This window comes from Papio anubis, chromosome 2 (assembly GCF_008728515.1).
Source record: "Papio anubis isolate 15944 chromosome 2, Panubis1.0, whole genome shotgun sequence".
In the NCBI taxonomy this organism is placed as follows: domain Eukaryota; kingdom Metazoa; phylum Chordata; class Mammalia; order Primates; family Cercopithecidae; genus Papio; species Papio anubis.
The window spans coordinates 89,391,915-89,411,444 of NC_044977.1; the positions used below are offsets into that span (position 1 = coordinate 89,391,915).

The following is a 19,530-nucleotide window of genomic DNA, read 5'->3' on the forward strand; positions in this document are numbered from 1 at the left end:
GGGCTTCTGCAAAAGAACAAATGCCTATAAGAGCCGAAGGGCCATTGACTGCAGACTGCAGTAAGCAGTCTGACTTGGGATGTGGGAGATTTTAATAGCTGCAGGTCTCCTCTATAGCACAGTTCACCATCTTCTCAGGAGGGAAGCACTAGACTCCATCCTAACCCATCTACCTTCCCAGCCCCAAGCAGTTCTGCATACCTGGCATAATGACATCAGGAAATCCCAATTTTCTTGTAATTGCCAATCCCCTATTAAATATCATGGGATTTTCTCTCCGAATCTGTTCCATGTCTCCACGAAGAAGCTGCAGAGAAATGATAAGACCTGCAAAACCAAAAGCATTTTCTTAGAACCACAGTTCTACCCTGTAATATAGTACTAGAAAAGACATAGTCATATTTTCCAGAAGAAAATTTGCAAAGTTCAGCAAAATTCTTGAGAAAAACTTTGAGGCAGAAAGTGTAAGTTATTTTCAAGAAACATTTTGGAAAGCTAAAGAAATTTAAGTTAAAGTGACCTCAATAACCCAGAGAACTAGTCTATTAAACACAGACTGAGGTCTGGGAGATTGAGTTGTCTCTCCCTCTGTTCCCCAGCATCCAACTAGGGTCCAGCTGGCCCTACTGAATGAGAGGGTTGAACTACATAAGTTATATATTTAGGAACCTAGAGAAATCTATAGAGTAGAAATAAGCATGGCCAAAGAAGACCTTCAGTCAGGGCATCCCAAATATGAGAAATAAACAAGCTAAGATGTGCTGTGTTTTATGCTGGGAGTATGTCAAAGTGTGGGAAGTAACTTGCTAGTTTAATCTTGCACTGGCTAGCAACAGAGGAGATATCACATTCTGCAAAGAAAAGAGGGTGCTTTTGTGGGACTAACCAAGCCTTGACTCCATGAGGATTTCAGATCCTCCACATGATCTTTAATCAAAACTTGGGAGTATTTGAAGTATCACCCCAGGTGAGCTGCCTTCTGGCTCATTACTTACACCCTTGGAGTTGTGCACAAAGCTAGAATCTCCTGAAATTTCCACCTCCACAGCACCCTCCTGAAGGTCCCCTCTGCAGCTACTGGCTAGAAGGCTGTAACAGTCAAGCCTCTATGGAATTAGGAAGTGCTACCTCTATAACTGTGAATGGGTTTAGCTGTTAACAGGATGAAGAATTTAGGCGTTGATCTATGGGTTGACAGGAGGTACCCTCATTGGTCTATAAACTTGGGAGTTAAATAGCAGATGAACATCTATAGAAATGAGGGAATAAGGTGTTATGATAATGAATACAATTACAAGAGTAGTAGCTGGAATGGAGATAGTAACAAGTAGAATTGTAAAATAAGAATGGTCTAGGAATGGGGATGGAGGAGGGAATGGAAAAGTAGACAAAGACAGAAGTCAGATAGAAGAGTTACAGATATTTTATCTGGCAAGAAAAGTATGCCAGTAGCCAGGAATATGTACTCTCAGAGCTGGGCCAAGGGATGAAATACGGTTCTACTACAGCTCAGACAGAACCTCAAGATTATCTTGTTGTTTCTGCTAAACTCATGCTTCCCAAGAAACCTTGGGATTGCAAACATGGTATCTCAAGTGTCATTAACACCAGGATCACAGTGCCCTGAAAAGGCAAACATACAGTATTCCAGTTGGTATTCTGGTGAGATAATCAGTGTTTAAGATTTCAGCCCCTCTAAAGTAATTATCTTAAACCTAATCACTGTCGGACTAAACTGCAATTAGTTTATGAACCTGAAAGGCTGGGAGCCATAACCAAAACCACAATAATCTTTGTAGAGAACAGCTTAGGATATATCTGCCCTCCCCTCATAACCCTAACTTATTCATCTTTGTTGTGTTTACATAGCTATCAAATCATATCCTCTGGGTAAACAGAAATCAGACTTACGAGACAGCCCAGCATGAAGCAAACAGCTGGGGATGAAAGTCTCCATAATTTGAGGGAGTTGCGGTTGGAGGGCAAAAGCCAAAAAAAAAAAAAAAAATCAGTGGGTATACTCTAACCATTCTGCATTGGCAAGGGTTTATTTAAGTACTTGCTGACTGCCTTTTGTCTCTGCATTTTCTGAGCAACCAAAACAGCCTACAGATGCAAAGTGAAACTCATGAAGATGTTGACTAAAGGTGCTGAGAGTATCACAGTTAGCTTTTGAGTTACCCAAAGGGATCCTAAAGAGCTGCTCTCTACTTCTAAACATAACAAGTAAGAGAAAACCTTCAAGTTCATGCAGGGGATCAGATGAAAAGACATGCAAAGAATGAAAGAAATCAACAATGGAGGCTATAAAAACTGTATGTCCTTTTGTAGAGTTGGGATCCTGGAACTTGTGGGTTTCCTTTCTAGTTCTGAAACCCTGTGTTGGTATGAAGCACATACCAAATAATGCTAAGGCATGATTCTGGGCACAAGAGGGCCTTCATTAATAGTTCAGAAAAGTGACCCACTCACCCAGTATGCAACCAGTCCCTTGGCAACACTTGATGTTCTACCTGACTATCATCTCAATGGGGCCCTCGAATCAAATAATTTGAAAATAACAAAGTCTATACAATTTCTCTGTTAATCTGGTCTCACTGATTACCTGACACAAGAAAACCATTTTCTTACTGAACCTCTTATCAGATTAAAGACTGACTCATAAAAAAGTAACTGGACAAATTAACACCTGTGTAAAATATTCGAGGGCACCAACTTGACTCTGTTCTTGTGCCACACGCCCCCACCCCTCCTTGTGGAAATGCTGGATGAGGATTAATTATATAAATTAATGTCAGCCCAAGATACGGAAATAAATTGTAGTTAACAGTCATTTTAAAATAAATAGAAAACTTGTGTGTCAACTGCTTTATCTTCACTTGTCCTTAATACTCTTCATGCTACTACTGGAACTGTTAAAAGTTCAGTTTGTAGCTACATATCCAAGAGGCCAACAATGGAAATGAAGACCCACATCTATTAAAGTTCACATAAAAGAGTTATTGCTGGATGATACATTTACTCTCAGCATTCAAACCCAGTGTAGCAATTGCTTCTGCATTTTTAAATTATGTGACTTAAAGGAAAAGCACTAATGACTTTGGAAACAGAACTGCAAGGCAATGAACTGCCCACAATATTTAACAAAGATGGGTAAAAGTTTATAGCAAAGTAAACTGATTTTTAATAAAGATGTATCTTTAATTAAGCAGACTAACAAAGACCTGAAATATTCCTTGAGCAATCTATAAAATTCTCTGACACAAAGACCCCAGAGTCCAGCAGTAGAAAACCCATGCTCAGAAGCTTGGCAACTGAGTAGAAAGGCCAAAGGTCTGGAGTCTGGAGACCTGGGTTCTATCCTTGTTCAGCCACTAAGTCATTTTGCTGAGCTTCAGTTTCCTCATTTATTTAATGAGGGGGTTGAAACAGGTGATTTCCAAGGTCTCAGCTAGCTTCTAACATACTTCAAAAAGAAGCAGCCTGTTCCTCCTACTGACTTTTCCACAACTACACAGAGACCTCCTCTCATTACAGCCATCCCAACTGAGGCTCTCTGAAGTCTGTGGTGCCCCGCAGAGAGGTCTTTCTAACACTGTTTAAATGGCAAGTGTCTGTGAGTTCTAGACAAAAATCAGACACAGAACATGGCACAGTCCCTGCTCGCTCTGGGGAGCAAGACAAATCTCATCATCTTAACCCGGTGAAGCAATGGTAGAAGTTGCTCTTTCACGAATTAGTACTATCATCTCTCTTTTTAAATATTCTCTATATGTTTTAATCATACTATGTCCCAAGAATGTGTAGTCAAGGGCACCTCTTTATAAATCAAATAAGTAAATAAAGCAAAGAACATGACAAATATGGATGTGAATTGTAGTTTCCCAAATTGCTAGTAACTTTCCTATATTTTCAAAATAAAATTTTATTTGTCTCTTGCTTTAGCCTAGATTTAGCATACTGCATGGAGCTACTTGGCATCCAGGCACATGTATAAGGGAAAACTGTCATTTAAAAATAGTGAGGGGCTCTCAGATATCACCTAAACCCCCACTAGGGTTTTAGAGGAATCAAGTTGTTACAGCTGAAGGTCTCAATCTTGGCAGCCTCTGGTGTTGATCTCCTCTAAGGATCCTCCTAGTTGAGTATCTGCTCACCCCAACAGAGAAAAAACGAAGTTTTCTACAACATGTACTACTCTTTAGAAACTGCTTGCCTCTCAGTGATTTTACACTGTCATTTAAGGACAACTTATAATTTCCAACAAGGTCTATGCAAGTTAAAGAGGATTATGTAAAAGAGGTTATAAAATGATTTAGAGGTAAAAACTGTCAGGAGTAACTTGGTTCTGCGTAAATTAGATAGCTATCTGCAAGGGTCTATAAAGGCACATAGGCTTTTAAATAATGGTTCTAATTTAATCAAGCATTAATGTTTAACTTAGAAAACAATACAATATGTAGAACTGTACTGAGATTTTATAGAAATTATTTAAACAGAGTTTTTAAAGAAAGGACGGGAAAAGGAAAAGGAGAAGTTGAGCTAAAATGAAGCTTCTTTGAAATAAAGATTTTCCATTCTAGTTTCAGAATGACTGATACTGACAGACTAATCACTGATTCTCATTATGGTCAGTTTTCAGGAATAGAAAGAGAAGTGTGTGATGTCTATATCTATATAGATATCTAGCTATATATAGAGAGAGATATTTATTTGGCTGAGTATAATCTTTTTTTTAGGCAAACATAGACTTCACAATGTAACAAACCCTGCAACATTTTTGCTCACTCTGGATTTGAATTAGAACTCAAGTTACCTATCAAAGCATATGGAACTCATCCTAGAAAAAGCAGAAAATGTATTTTGGTCAGCAGATATTAGGGAAAGCCTCAAATTACTACAAAAAGAATGAGTAGGAAATGCCTGGACAGGAGAATAAATGTCCGTAGGGAATACAGCAGGCAATCTGCACCAACCAACTGAAGTACTGTATGATTAGCAACTACAAATGCAACACAAAATGTTCTAGTCAGAGAAGTACCTCACCATGGCTGGCGCTGGGGGCAGAGTACTTGGCACTGGACTTTCGGATGATGTTCTCGTGGATCTGGGACCACTCACTCTCATTGTTGCACCTATAACAGAAGGACAGGTGTTATAGCACTCAAGTATTTTAAACACCTGGTTTGATGTTCCAATGTGTAACACTTAAGTTCGAAGGGAAAAGGATCCCTCACTTTCCTAAAGAAATGGTGTTATGTTTAACTAAATTAAACAAGGCTCATTTCCTATTAGGCACAAAAGACATACTTGGGCAAAGGATAGAAACTCTAAAATGAATCCCTACAAACATTTAATTGGCAAAATTCCTTCTCTCAGAAGTAACACTATTCCACATGAAAAGTTGTTTCTTTTCTAGCACCCATTGCATGCGTGCGCACAGACATATAAACAGGTCCCAGAGGAAAGTTCCTGATAGAGGAAAAACATTTCCTCTCAACAAGTACTACTGTTTAGAAACTGCTTTGGCATTGGTTTTTTACTATCATACAGCTGTCATTATGACTGGCCCCAAAGGACAGCCCTGCTAAGCTATAAGCAATGTTGATACTATTTGCATGAAGCTATGTTTCAACCAGACCAAGTTAAGAAGAAAAGCTTGTGAGAGCAGTGGGCTTGATTTACCATGAAGTCTTCTGTGGTCAGGGAGAAGGAGGACTTAGCAGACAAAGCTGATGCCTAAATGTGTAAGAATAAAGTTCCTTCCTAGGAATAAAGCTGCTTCCTAGGAACCATGGGATCGAGACAAAAGAGGGGAGGAATAACAGTGCATTTCTGTTACATTCCGATGTTTTAGTGTCTTCCTTCTAAAGGTCAATTCCCGGAGAACTGCAACCACATAACCATTTGGAACAAAGTTTAGGAACAGAGACTACGAATTCCTTATGCTAGTACAGACACCTTAATAAAACATTTGGAAAAAGATGAGGGTAATCTCTTGAAAATTCCATTGGACACTCAGGGAGTTCCCACAGCCCTGGTTCTACCCCCTCCCCTGTTGGTTAGGAAGGTATGGATCTACCTATCTCAGAAAACAGGACCCATGCAAAAAGAACCCATTCCATGGATTACTCAGATGTGTCCAGTTCAGCATGGCCACTTCCAGGAGGACACCCCAGTAAGAGTTCTAGAATGTGCCATCCAATAGTATGAAGCATATCAGGTCTCTAAATAAAAGGGTTGGAATAGAGGCCACTCAGAGATAAAGCAGGTCAGTTACCACCTTAACTAACTGCTACCCAGTCAGTGGCTCTTTGGACTCCTTAGCCATACAAATATGCCTCATTTACTCAGAGCTGTTGTGATGAATGGTTAAAGGAGGTTCTCAAAGCCCAGGGCTCTGAGAATAACTTTCTGCCTATAGAATTCCTTCCAAACAAGGAAAGAGGGAAGAGTATCCTTTAAAACAATCTCTTGTGATTTAGCAACTTAGCAGGAAATTAAAAGCCTTGAAAATTACCTCCCCTACTGGACGGGGCAATTTCAGTTTTTCTCCAACAAAATACTCACTGGTCCCTTGGTGGTATAATGGGGAGCTGGAGTTTTGTCAGTCATACCAACAGTGGCAATCTGTATTACTTCACTCACATCTACCCCTCCACCCAACACACATAATTCAGATGCTAGACAACTGACAGCCTGTTCCTGCCATTCCTCTCCCCTTGCATATCCCTTACCTATTAGTGACCTTCACAGCTCTGCCTTCAGCCCATTTCTTTCTCACTCTACAAGCCTTCCTGGGCAATCTCAACCATTCCCATAGCTTCAACTACTGCCAAGCTCCAAAGCATTGTCTCCAGTCCAGATTCATCCTAAGCTTCTGATCTACATGGCCAAGAAAATTCATTTCTCCCCAACCTGACTGGACCCAGAGATGCCCTCTCACTGAGAGGAACTCAGTAGTACTATATCCTTCCAGCATTCACCATATCCTACAGATTTTGCAATAATCAAATCTCACATTTTACCTCTCCTCCCCTCTTCATTGTCTTGGTTTGGTCATTATCATCTCTCTTCTGGACCAGTACAATAATCTTCTAACTGGTCTTTTACACATCTTTCTTTCCAGAATGTCAATTTGGTTATATGGCCACCCTTCTTAATGCCCTTCACAGGTTAGAGTTCAAACTTTTCAGCAAGTCATTTAAGGCAGACTCACCAGGGTCCTCTCTTACCTCTCCAGATCTCTTTTACATTGAAAAAGCTTACAAAGACTCTATTAATTGTATTTCTTTCCTTTCTTTTCCCTTCTTTTTTTTTTTTTAAAGGATTCAGTTCAATATTACTTTTTCTATGAATCCTTTCCAGCTTGCTCTATTATTCTCCATTCTCAACATCCCTACCTTAGACCTGACTACTACCTCTTTTGGTTCTTCGCTGAATTCTGATTTCTAGAAGAATGCCTATTATATTTTAGGGCACCTATTTGTCTACTTCACCCGACTGCAAGTCCTTAGATGATAAGGACTGTGTCTTGCTAATCATCTCTACCAGGTAGCAAAACTTATAGCACATAATAAGTGCTTAATATAATATTTGTTGAATACATAAATGGAATAATTGCCAAGGTCAACTGGTTATTTCTTATAGCTTAAATGTTGCTAATTAAAACTTTGCCATCATTCTGCATCAGAATTACATTACACTAAAGGCAGATATTTAGGAAAACATTCTGCATTATGGTCATCTTATGAAATCATTACTATATTTATCTTAAGAGGAAAACAGTAAAAGAGCAGTGAAAACAATCACATTTCTGGGAAAGGTAAAGGAAAAATGGATGGCCATATTTGTGCCTATTTGAATCAAGGAGGATGGGAGCACTAGCGGCTGGAAGTATGCTTGAAAGAAGCTCCTGCTAGCTCCAAAGGAAAGATGGTTTGAAATCAAATGTCGTGCAGATTCATTCACAGGCTGCAAAGAGTGAACTCTCGAAATTTTGCAGTCTACTCATGACTGGCCATAAACATGATTTAGCTTTGCAGAACTGCCAAGTTATTGCTACAAAGGCATCAATTTACCTTCAATTACCAACACTTCTTTTTATTCTCTTAATACAATACTTGCTTTCAAATACTATATGCTGTTATTGATGAATTCTTTCTTTCTATCTATCGACTGATCTACACAGGGTCTCACTGTCGCCCAGGCTGGAGTGCAGTGGTGTGATCACTGCTCACTGCAGCCTTGACCTCCCCAGGCTCAGGTGATCCTCCTACCTCAGTCTCCAGAGTACCTGGGACCACAGGCACACACCACCATGCCCAGCTAATTTTTGTCTTTTTTTTTTTTTTTTGGTAGAGATAAGGTTTTACCATGTTGCCCAGGCTGGTCTCAAACTTCTGCGGCTCAAGCAATCCTCCTGCCTTACTTAGCCTCTCAAAGTGCTAAGATTACAGTCACGAGCCACTACACCTGGGCCAACTGTTCAGATTTTAAAATTATTCTCTTTAGTCCTAACCCCATAAAAGTCTTCATCATTTCATGCCTATCTTACTCTTCCATTCCTTTAGCAGCATCCTCATGTTATACCTGATGTAGTTATTAGAGGCATATTTAGGTAAAATTGCTTTCTAAACCCTTAAACCTCATTATGTGGTGACAGATGTACTACACCTTCTTCTTTTTTTTTTTTTTTTTTTTTTTTTTTTTTTTTTTGAGTAGGAGTCTCCCTCTGTTGCCCAGGCTGGAGTGCAATGGCATGATTTCGGGTCACTGCAACCTCTGCCTTCCTGGTTCAAGCGATTCTCATGCCTCAGCCTCCTGAGTAGCTGGGATTACAGGCACCTGCTGCCATGCCTGGCTAATTTTTGTATTTTTAGTAGACACAGGGTTTCACTATGTTGGCCAGGCTGGTCTCAAACCCCTGACCTCAAGTGATCCGCCTGCCTCAGCCTCCCAAAGTGCTAGGATTACAGGCATGAGCCACGGTGCACAGCCTAGATGTGCACCTTCTAAAGCTATTCTTACTCACAATTGCTTAGTTTGAATTAGTATAAAGAGCAAGTGGGTTTTCAAACCCACAGAAATGCACACACAGATTATATTAGGCACAGTCTCACTAGATCCATCCCTCCCTTTCCCTGTCTTTTTTTTTTTTTTTTTTTTGTGAAGCTACAAATGACCTGTCAGTGAATGATAAATAACAATATTACATTCAAAATAAACTTTTGAATGTAATCACTGAACATCAAGAAAAAATATATTTCTGCAAGCTCATGATGAAAATAAAACCTAAGTCAGCCTTTGTGTCTTGTCTGCTCACTGAATTGAGGGACCTACCCCACTGCTCTGTATCCTCTGCTTTAAGAGGCCCAAGTGGCTCTGTTGCAGTCTCTGTTACTCTTTGACTTGAAGTTAGCAGGAGATCCCTAGGAAGATCTTCATAGTGCCCAGAGAATTGTCCCTGTATCCCAGAACAAGGAGGTGAAGAGAACAGAGTGAAAAGCACCTGTGGTTAAGCAGCTCCGCAGGTATGCAAGGTGCAGAAGCAGGTTCACCAAGAGGTGGAGAACTTTCCTGAGTCTATTTGCTTCTCCAGCCTCCCCTGACATCTCGTCCCTGAAATGTCTGAGGAGCAAGATATCATTTTCAAACCTAGCCTTTGACAGACTGCTTGCTGTCCTGCAGCCCAGCAGTGCCAGGACTGAGGCATGACAGAAACTCGAGCTGTCGCTACTGGGAATGGGGAGTATGCTGGAAGCATACCTACAGCCAGAGCTAAGAAGCAAGCAAGGCATGGGGTGTAGCTGCTGGAGATGAGAAGTGAGTGCCACCAGGATGGAGACTGGGATGCAAGTGGTGTAAAATTTGCCACTGGGACTTGATCACCAGTTGGGTGGGGCTCCTGCAGCTGAGGTGGGCTACCCTTGCCAGGGCCAGGGAGCAAGCCCCATTGAGACTAGGGTGTGAGGAATGTGCATTCCCACCCGCTGGCCCAGGCTCTGGTCACCGAGGATGACCCCACCCTCTATTGTGACAGGGTGTTAGCACAGCTGCTAATACCCCTCACCTAAGCACTCCATCTGGGGCCTGCGGAGTGCCCTGTCCATGACAGCTGGTGCTGTTCTCACCATTCGAAGGTCTGAGCACAAGCCTACCTAGTCCAGCTTCACTCTCTGCTGTGTGACAGAGAACACAGCCTAGGGTCCTGCCAAATACCCAACCCAACCACTTCAGGCACCTGAGTACTTCTCCTGGGGGCATAAACTCCTGGCTGCTATCACCTCATCTGCACCTACCTGCAAGTGACACCTGAGTTCCTGGAGATTGGGTTACCCAGCCCTTCAGAGCCACCACCAACATCAACGCACATCACTCAGGACCCAGAGAGTTGTCCCACTCCTGCTACTGCTATCACTCACGCCATGTAACTGCCCAGGAACCTGAGAATCTGTCCACTTGTACAATCCACCACTGCCACTACCAGCATCTGAGCAAGCCACATGGAGGCCCACCAACTGACACAACAATAATTGCCAACATGGCTGCCAGTGTACACTGCCCAGTGACACTATTACTGGCCCGTCTGATATCCTAGTCCCCAGCACAACTTCCCCATAGCCTTAACTAATAACTGTACCCTAACCTATCAAGGAAATCACAGATGCCACTAATGCTGTTTACAGCCAAAGAAATCATACAGAGATGACACTAATGCACACACCAGAGTCAAAGCCAAAGTACCCTACCCAACCAACACCACAGACACCATAGATCTTTAGGAAAAGGTCTTTCCCTACTAAAGTAAATTCAAAACAGGAATAAGTGACTGTTACTCCAGATGCACAGATTTCAATGTAATGACACAGAAAACATGAAAAAGCAAGGAAATATGACACTTCCAAAGGAACCGAATAAGTCTCCAAAAATAGATCTTAATCAAAGAAATTTTTGAAATCACAGATAAAGAATTGAAAATTTTGATTTTACAGAAGCTCAGTGAGATACAAGAGAACTCAGAAAAACAATTCAGGATATGAATGAGAAATTTACCAAAGAGACAGTTTTTTAAAGTACCAGATAGAAATTCTGCAATTGAGTTCCGGAGCAAGATGGCCAAATAGGAGCAGCCCCAGCCTCCAGCTCCCAGCACGAGTGACACAGAGGATGGGTGATTTCTGCATTTTCAACTGAGGTACCGGGTTCATCTCACTGGGGAGTGCCGGACAATCGGTGCTGGTCGCTGGTGCAGCCCGACCAGCGAGAGCTGAAGCAGGGCGAGCCATCGCCTCACCTGGGAAGCGCAAGGGGGAAGGGAATCCCTTTTCCTAGCCAAGGGAAACTGAGACAAACAACACATGGAAAATTGGGTAACTCCCACCCTAATAGTGCGCTTTACCAGGGGTCTTAGCAAACAGCACACCAGGAGATTATATCCCACACCTGGACAGGAGGGTCCCACGCCCACAGAGCCTCCCTCGTTGCTAGCACAGAAGTATGAGATCTAACTGCAAAGCAGCAGTGAGGCTGGGGGAGGGGCACCCGCCATTGCTGAGGCTTAAGTAGGTTAACAAAGCTGCCAGGAAGTTTGAACTGGGTGGAGCCCACTGCAGCTCAAGGGGGCCTGCCTGTCTCTGTAGACTCCACCTCTGGGGACAGGGCAAAGCTAAACAAAAAGCAGCAGAAACCTCGGCAGAGGTAAATGACCCTCTTGGGCAGCTTTGAAGAGAGCAGTGGATCTCCCAGCATGGAGGTTGAGATCTGAGAATGGACAGACTGCCTGCTCAAGTGGGTCCCTGACCCCTGAGTAGCCTAACTGGGAGACACCCCCACTAGCTGCAGACCGACACCTCACACCTCACACGGTGGGGTACACCCCTGTGAAGAAGCTTCCAGAGGAAGAATCAGACAGCAACACTCGCTGTTAAGCAATATTCTATATTCTGCAGCCTCTGCTGCTGATACCCAGGCAAACAGGGTCTGGAGTGGACCTCAAGCAAACTCTAACAGACCTACAGCTGAGGGTCCTGACCGACAGAAGGAAAACTAACAAACAGAAAGGACACCCACACCAAAACCCCATCAATTTGTCACCATCATCAAAGACCAAAGGCAGATAAAACCACAAAGATGGGGAAAAAGCAGGGCAGAAAAGCTGGAAATTCAAAAAATCAGAGTGCATCTCCCCCTCCAAAGGAATGCAGCTCATTGCCAGCAATGGATCAAAGCTGGATGGAGAATGACTTTAACGAGTTAAGAGAAGAAGGCTTCAGTCGATCACACTTCTCAGAGCTAAAGGAAGAACTACATAACCAGCGCAAAGAAACTAAAAATCTTGAAAAAAGAATGGAAGAATGGATAACTAGAATAATCAATGCAGAGAAGGCCATAAACGAACTGACAGAGATAAAAACCATGACATGAAAAATAGGTGACAAATGCACAAGCTTCAGTAACCGATTCGATCAACTGGAAGAAAGAGTATCAATGACTGAAGATCAAACGAATGAAACGAAGTGAGAAGAGAAGTGTAGAGAAAAAAGAGTAAAAAGAAATGAACAAAGCCTCCAAGAAATACGGGATTATGTGAAAAGACCAAATCTACATCTGATTGGTGTGCCTGAAAGTGATGGGGAAAATGGAACCAAGTTGGAAAACACTCTTCAGGATATCATCCAGGAGAACTTCCCCAACCTAGTAAGGCAGGCCAACACTCAAACTCAGGAAATACAGAGAACGCCACAAAGATACTCCTCGAGAAGAGCAACTCTAAGACACATAATTGTCAGATTCACCAAAGTTGAAAAGAAGGAAAAAATGTTAAGGGCAGTCAGAGAGAAAGGTCAAGTTATCCATAAAGGGAAGCCCATCAGACTAACAGCAGATTTCTCGGCAGAAACTCTCCAAGCCAGAAGACAGTGGGGGCCAATATTCAACATTCTTGAAGAAAAGAATTTTCAACCCAGAATTTCATTTCCAGCCAAACTAAGTTTCATAAGTGAAGGAGAAATAGACTATTCTATAGACAAGCAAATGCTTAGAGATTTTGTCACCACCAGGCCTGCCCTACAAGAGACCCTGAAAGAAGCACTAAATGTGGAAAGGAACAACCAAATACCAGCTATTGCAAAAACATGCCAAAATGTAAAGACCATCAATGCTAGGAAAAAGATGCATCAACTAACAAGCAAAATAACCAGCTAATATCACAATGACAAGATCAAGTTCACACATAACAATATTAACCTTAAATGTAAATGGACTAAATGGTCCAATTAAAAGACAGACTGGCAAATTGGATAGAGTCAAGACCCATCAGTTTGCTGTATTCAGGAGACCCATCTCACATGCAGAGACACACATAGGCTCAAAATAAAGGGATGGAGGAAGATCTACCAAGCAAATGGAGAACAAAAAAAAGCAGGGGTTGCAATCCTAGTTTCTGATAAAACAGACTTTAAACCATCAAAAATCAAAAGAGACAAAGAAGGCCATTACACAATGGTAAAGGGATCAATTCAACAGGAAGAGCTAACTATCCTAAATATATAGGCACCTAACACAGGAGCACCCAGATTCATAAAGCAAGTCCTTAGAGACTTACAAAGAGACTTAGACTCCCATACAATAATAAGGGGAGACTTCAACACCTCACTGTCAACATTAGACAGATCAACGAGACAGAAAGTTAACAAGAATATCTAGGAATTGAACTCAAGTCTGCACCAAGTAGACCTAATAGAAATCTACAGAACTCTCCACCCCAAATCACCAGAATATACACTCTTCTCAGCACATCACACTCATTCAAAAATTGACCATATAGTTGGAAGTAAAGCACTCCTCAGCAAATGTACAAGAACAGAAATTATAACAAACTGTCTCTCAGACCACAGTGCAATCAAATTAGAATTCAGGACTAAGAAACTCACTCAAAACCACTCAACTACATGGAAACTGAACAACCTGGTCCTGAATGACTACTGGGTACAAAACGAAATGAAGGCAGAAATAAAGATGTTCTTTGAAACCAATGAGAACAAAAACACAACATACCAGAATCTCTGGGACACATTTAAAGCAGTGTGTAGAGGGAAATTTATGGCACTAAATGCCCACAAGAGAAAGCAGGAAAGATCTAAAATTGACACCCGAACATCACAATTAAAAGAACTAGAAGAGCAAGAGCAAACACATTCAAAAGCTAGCAGAAGGCAAGAAATAACTGAGATCAGCGCAGAACTGAAGGAGATAGAGACACAATAACCCTCCAAAAAGACAATGAATCCAGGAGCTGGTCTTTTGAAAAGATCAACAAAATTGATAGACCTCTATCAAGACTAATAAAGAAGAAAAGAGAGAAGAATCAAATAGACGCAATAAAAAATGATAAAGGGGCTATCACCACTGACCCCCGACAGAAATATAAACTACCATCAGAGAATACTATACACACCTCTATGCAAATAAACTAGAAAACCTAGAAGAAATGGATAATTTCCTGGACACATACACTCTCCCAAGACTAAACCAGGAAGAAGTTGAATCCTTGAATAGACCAGTAGCAGGCTCTGAAATTGAGGCAATAATTAATAGCCTACCAACCAAAAACTGTCCAGGACCATACGGATTCACAGCCAAATTCTACCAGAGGTACAAGGAGGAGCTGGTACCATTCCTTCTGAAACTATTCCAATCAATAGAAAAAGAGGGAATCCTCCCTAACTCATTTTATAAGGCCAACATCATCCTGATCCAAAACCTGGCAGAGACACAACAAAAAAATAGAATTTTAGACCAATATCCCTGATGAACATCGATGCAAAAATCCTCAATAAAATACTGGCATACTGAATCCAGCAGCACATCAAAAAGCTTATCCACCGTGATCAAGTGGGCTTCATCCCTGGGATGCAAGGCTGGTTCAACATACACAAATCAATAAATGTAATCCATAATATAAACAGAACCAAAGACGAAAACCACATGATTATCTCAATAGATGCAGAAAAGGCAGAAAAGGCCTTTGACAAAATTCAACAGCCCTTCATGCTAAAAACACTCAATAAATTCGGTATTGATGGAACGTACCACAAAATAATAAGAGCTATTTATGACAAACCCACAGCCAATACCATACTGAATGGGTAAAAGCTGGAAACATTCCCTTTGAAAACTGGCACAAGACAGGGATGCCCTTTCTCACCACTCCTATACAACATAGTGTTGGAAGTTCTGGCTAGGGCAATCAGGCAAGAGAAAGAAATAAAGGGTATTCAGTTAGGAAAAGAAGAAGTCAAATTGTCCCTGTTTGCAGATGACATGATTGTATATTTAGAAAACCCCATCATCTCAGCCCAAAATCTCCTTTAGCTGATAAACAACTTCAGCAAAGCATCAGGATACAAAATGAATGTGCAAAAATCACAAGCATTCTTATACACCAATAACAGACAAACACAGAGCCAAATCATGAATGAACTTCCATTCACAATTGCTTCAAAGACAATAAAATACCTAGGAATCCAACTTACAAGGGATGTAAAGGACCTCTTCAGGGAGAACTACAAACCACTGGTCAGTGAAATAAGAGGACACAAACAAATGGAAGAACATACCATGCTCATGGATAGGAAGAATCAATATCGTGAAAATGGCCATACTGCCCAAGGTAATTTATAGATTCAATGCCATCCCCATCAAGCTACCAATCATTTTCTTCACAGAATTAGAAAAAATTGCTTTAAAGTTCATATGGAACCAAAAAAGAGTCCATATTGCCAAGACAATCCTAAGTTAAAAGAACAAAGCTGGAGGCATCACACTACCTGACTTCAAACTATACTGCAAGGCTACAATAACCAAAACAGCATGGTACTGGTACCAAAACAGAGATATAGACCAATGCAACACAACAGAGCCCGCAGAAATAACACCACACATCTACAATCATGTGATCTTAAAAATTCGATCTTGCTGTCTATTTGTAGCCAAACACTTCCCCTATACTTAACAAATGCAACCATAGGTCTGTTCTTCATCACTATAGTTGTGCCTTTTCTAGAATGTCATATCAATGGAATCAAAGTGCAGCCTTTTGAGACTGGCCCCTTTCACTTAGCATAATGCTTTGAGAAATTCATCCATGTTACTGCATGTATCAGTAGTTTTTCTATGCTGAGAAGTATTTAGTTCATTCATTCACCATTTGAAAGACATTTAGACTTTTTAATGATCGCCGTTATAACTGGTGTGAGATGGTAAATCAAAACTACAATGAGATACCATCTCACACCAGTTAGAATGGTGATCATTAAAAAGTCAGGAAACAACAGGTGCTGGAGAGGATGTGGAGAAATAGGAACACTTTTACACTGTTGGTGGGACTGCAAACTAGTTCAACCATTATGGAAGACAGTGTGACGATTCCTCAAGGATCTAGAACTAGAAATACCATTTGACCCAGCCATCCCATTACTGTTTATATACTCAAAGGATTGTAAATCATGCTGCTATATAGACACATGCACATGTATGTTTATGGCGGCACTATTCACAATAGCAAAGACTTGGAATCAACCCAAATGTCCATCAGTGACAGACTGGTTAAGAAAATGTGGCACACATGCACCATGGAATACTATGTAGCCATAAAAAATGACGAGTTTGTGTCCTTTGTAGGAACATGGGTGCAGCTGGAAACCATCATTCTCAGCAAACTATTGCAAGAACAGACAACCAAACACCACCTGTTCTCACTCATAGGTGGGAACTGAACAATGAGATCACTTGGACATGGGAAGGGGAACATCACACACCAGGGCCTATTATGGGGAGGGAGGGGGGAGGGATGGCACTGGGAGTTATAACTGATATAAATGACGATTTGATGGGTGCTGACGAGTTGATGGGTGCAGCACACCAACATGGCACATGTATACATATGTAACAAATCTGCACTTTGTGCACATGTACCCTAGAACTTAAAGTATATTTTAAAAAATAAAAAATAAAAATAAAAATAAAATTTAAAAAAATTCTGCAACTGAAGAATTCACTATAAGAACTACAAATTAAAGTTGAAAGCTTCTGCAGTAGACTAGAATAGGTAGAAGAATCTCAGAACATGAATAGATATCTTTTGAAATAATCCCATCAGACAAAAATAAAGAAAAGGAATAAAAAAGACTGGGCAAAGCCTTTGTGACAATTAAATATTAAAATTATCAATATCCACAAGGTCAAAGAGACAATGACAGGATTGGAAAATGTATTTAACTAAACAATAAATGAAAACATCTCAAGTCCAGCAAAAGATCTAGACATTTCAGATACAAGAGACTCAGAAATCCCCAGGAAAATAAAAATACAATGCAAAAAGGTCATTTCCACAACACATTATAGTCAGATTGCCTAAAATCAAAGATGAAGAACAAATCCTAAAAATAGCAAGAGATAATCATCTATTCACATATTCACAGGCCAGAAGAGAATGGGATAATATATTTAAATAACTAAAAGAAAAAAATCTGGCCAAAAGCAGTGGCTCATGCCTGTAATTACAGCACTTTGGAAGGCTGAGGCAGGAGGCTTACTTGAGTCCAGGAGTTTCGGAACAGCCTAGGCAGCATGACAAGAACCAATCTTCAAAAAAAAAAAAAATTAGCTGGGTGTGGTGAAGTGTGCCTGAAGTCTTAGCAACATGGGAGGCTGGGGCAGGAAGATTGCTTGAGCCTGGGAAGTTGAGGCTGCAGTGAGCTGTATTTACACCAGTGCACTCTCACCTGGGTGACAGAGTGAGATCCTGTCTCAAAAAAAAAAAAAAAAAAAAAAGGAAAAAGAAAAAATCTGACAGCTAAGAATGCTATATACAGCAAAATTATCCTTCATAAGTGAAAGAGAAATAAAATCTTTCCCAGACAAGCAAATGCTAAGGGGATTCACTGCCCCTGGACTGGCCCTACAAAAAAATTCTCATGAGAGTCCTAAACCCGCAAGTGAAAGGATGACATTTACCAAGATTAAAACACACAAAACGGCCAGGCGCAGTGGCTCATGCCTTTAATCCCAGAACTTAGGGAGGCTGAGGCAGGCAGATCACCTGAGGCCAGGAGTTTGAGACCAGCCTGGTCAACATGGTGAAATCCCGTCTCTACTAAAAATACAAAAAAATTAGCTGAGCGTGATGGCATGCATCTGTAATCCCAGCTACTCAGGAGGCTGCAGCAGGAGAATCACTTGAACCCAGGAGGTGGAGGCTGCAGTGAGCCAAGATCTCACCACTGCACTCCAGCCTGAGTAACAGAGCAAGACTCTGTCTCAAATAAAGAAAAAAAGAAAGAAAACACACGAAAATATAAATCTCTTTGGCAAAGTAATCACATGGAGAAAGAGAAAGAATTCGAATGGTACCACTGCAGAAGTCCAGAAAACCACAACCACCAGTAAAAGAAAAAGGAACCAAACTATATAAAACAATCAGAAAACAATTAAGAAATGACAGAAACAAAGCACCACATATCAATTATAACACTGACCATAAATAGATTAAATTTTCCACTTTAAAGATACAGAATGGCGGAATGGATTTTTAAAAATCCACAATCCAATTATATGCTGTTTACAAGAAACTCAGGCCAGGTGCAGTGGCTCATGCCTGTAATCCCAGCACTTTGGGAGGCCAAGGCGGGTGGATCATGAGGTCAAGAGATCAAGACCATCCTGGCCAACAAGGTGAAACCCCGTCTCTACTAAAAACACAAAAAAATTAGCTGGGCATGGTGGTGTGTGCCTGTAGTCTCAGCTACTTGGGAGGCTGAGGCAGGAGAATCACTTGAACTCGGGAGGCAGAGGTTGCAGTGAACTGAGATTGCACCACTGCACTCCAGCCTGGGCAACAGAGCGACACTCTGTCTCAAAAAAAAAAAAAAAAAAGAAACTCACCTTAGCAGTAAAGACACATACAGACTGAAAATAAAGAAATGAAAACAAGATATTCTCTGCAAATGGAAATCAAAACGGAGTAGGAATAGCTATATTTATACAAGAGAAAACAGACTTTAAGTCAAGAACAGTAAAAAGAAACAAAGGAGGTCATTATTTAAAGATAAAGGGATCAATCCAGCAAGATGATAAAAAAATTCTAATAAAAAATTCTAAATATATATGTAACCAACATTGGAACACCTGAATTCATAAAGAAAATGTCATTAAAGCTAAAGAGAGAGATAAACTGCAAAACAATAATAGTGGGGGACTTTAACATTCCACTCTCAGCATTACACAGATAATCTAGACAAAAAATCAACAAAGAAACATTGGATTTAAGTTGCACTTTAGACCAAATGGAGCTAACTGACATTTCAGAACACTCTACCCAACAACTGCAGAACATATATTCTTTTCATCAGCACAAAGAACATTCTCCAGGAAAGACCAAATGTTAGGTCACAAAACAAGCCTCAACTCATTTAAAAAAATCAAAATCATATCAAGTATCTTCTCAAACCACAAGGGAATAAAACTAGA

At 40.8% G+C, this 19,530-nt stretch overlaps 1 protein-coding gene across 12 annotated transcripts in view; it reads right to left on the minus strand.

Annotated features, from left to right (window-relative positions):
• Window positions 1-19,530, minus strand: part of DOCK3 (dedicator of cytokinesis 3) — a 669,732-nt gene that overhangs the window by 170,742 nt on the left and 479,460 nt on the right. For 11 of the 12 annotated variants that reach the window (XM_031662807.1, XM_031662809.1, XM_031662806.1 and 8 more), the window contains 2 exons: window positions 5,047-5,135; window positions 202-327 (listed from right to left, as the gene is read on the minus strand). In XM_031662807.1, coding sequence (XP_031518667.1) covers window positions 202-327; window positions 5,047-5,135 — 215 coding nt within the window. Of the gene's footprint in view, window positions 1-201; window positions 328-5,046; window positions 5,136-9,342; window positions 11,164-19,530 lie in introns of those variants that run through there. The other variant, XM_031662815.1, reaches the window with a different exon arrangement.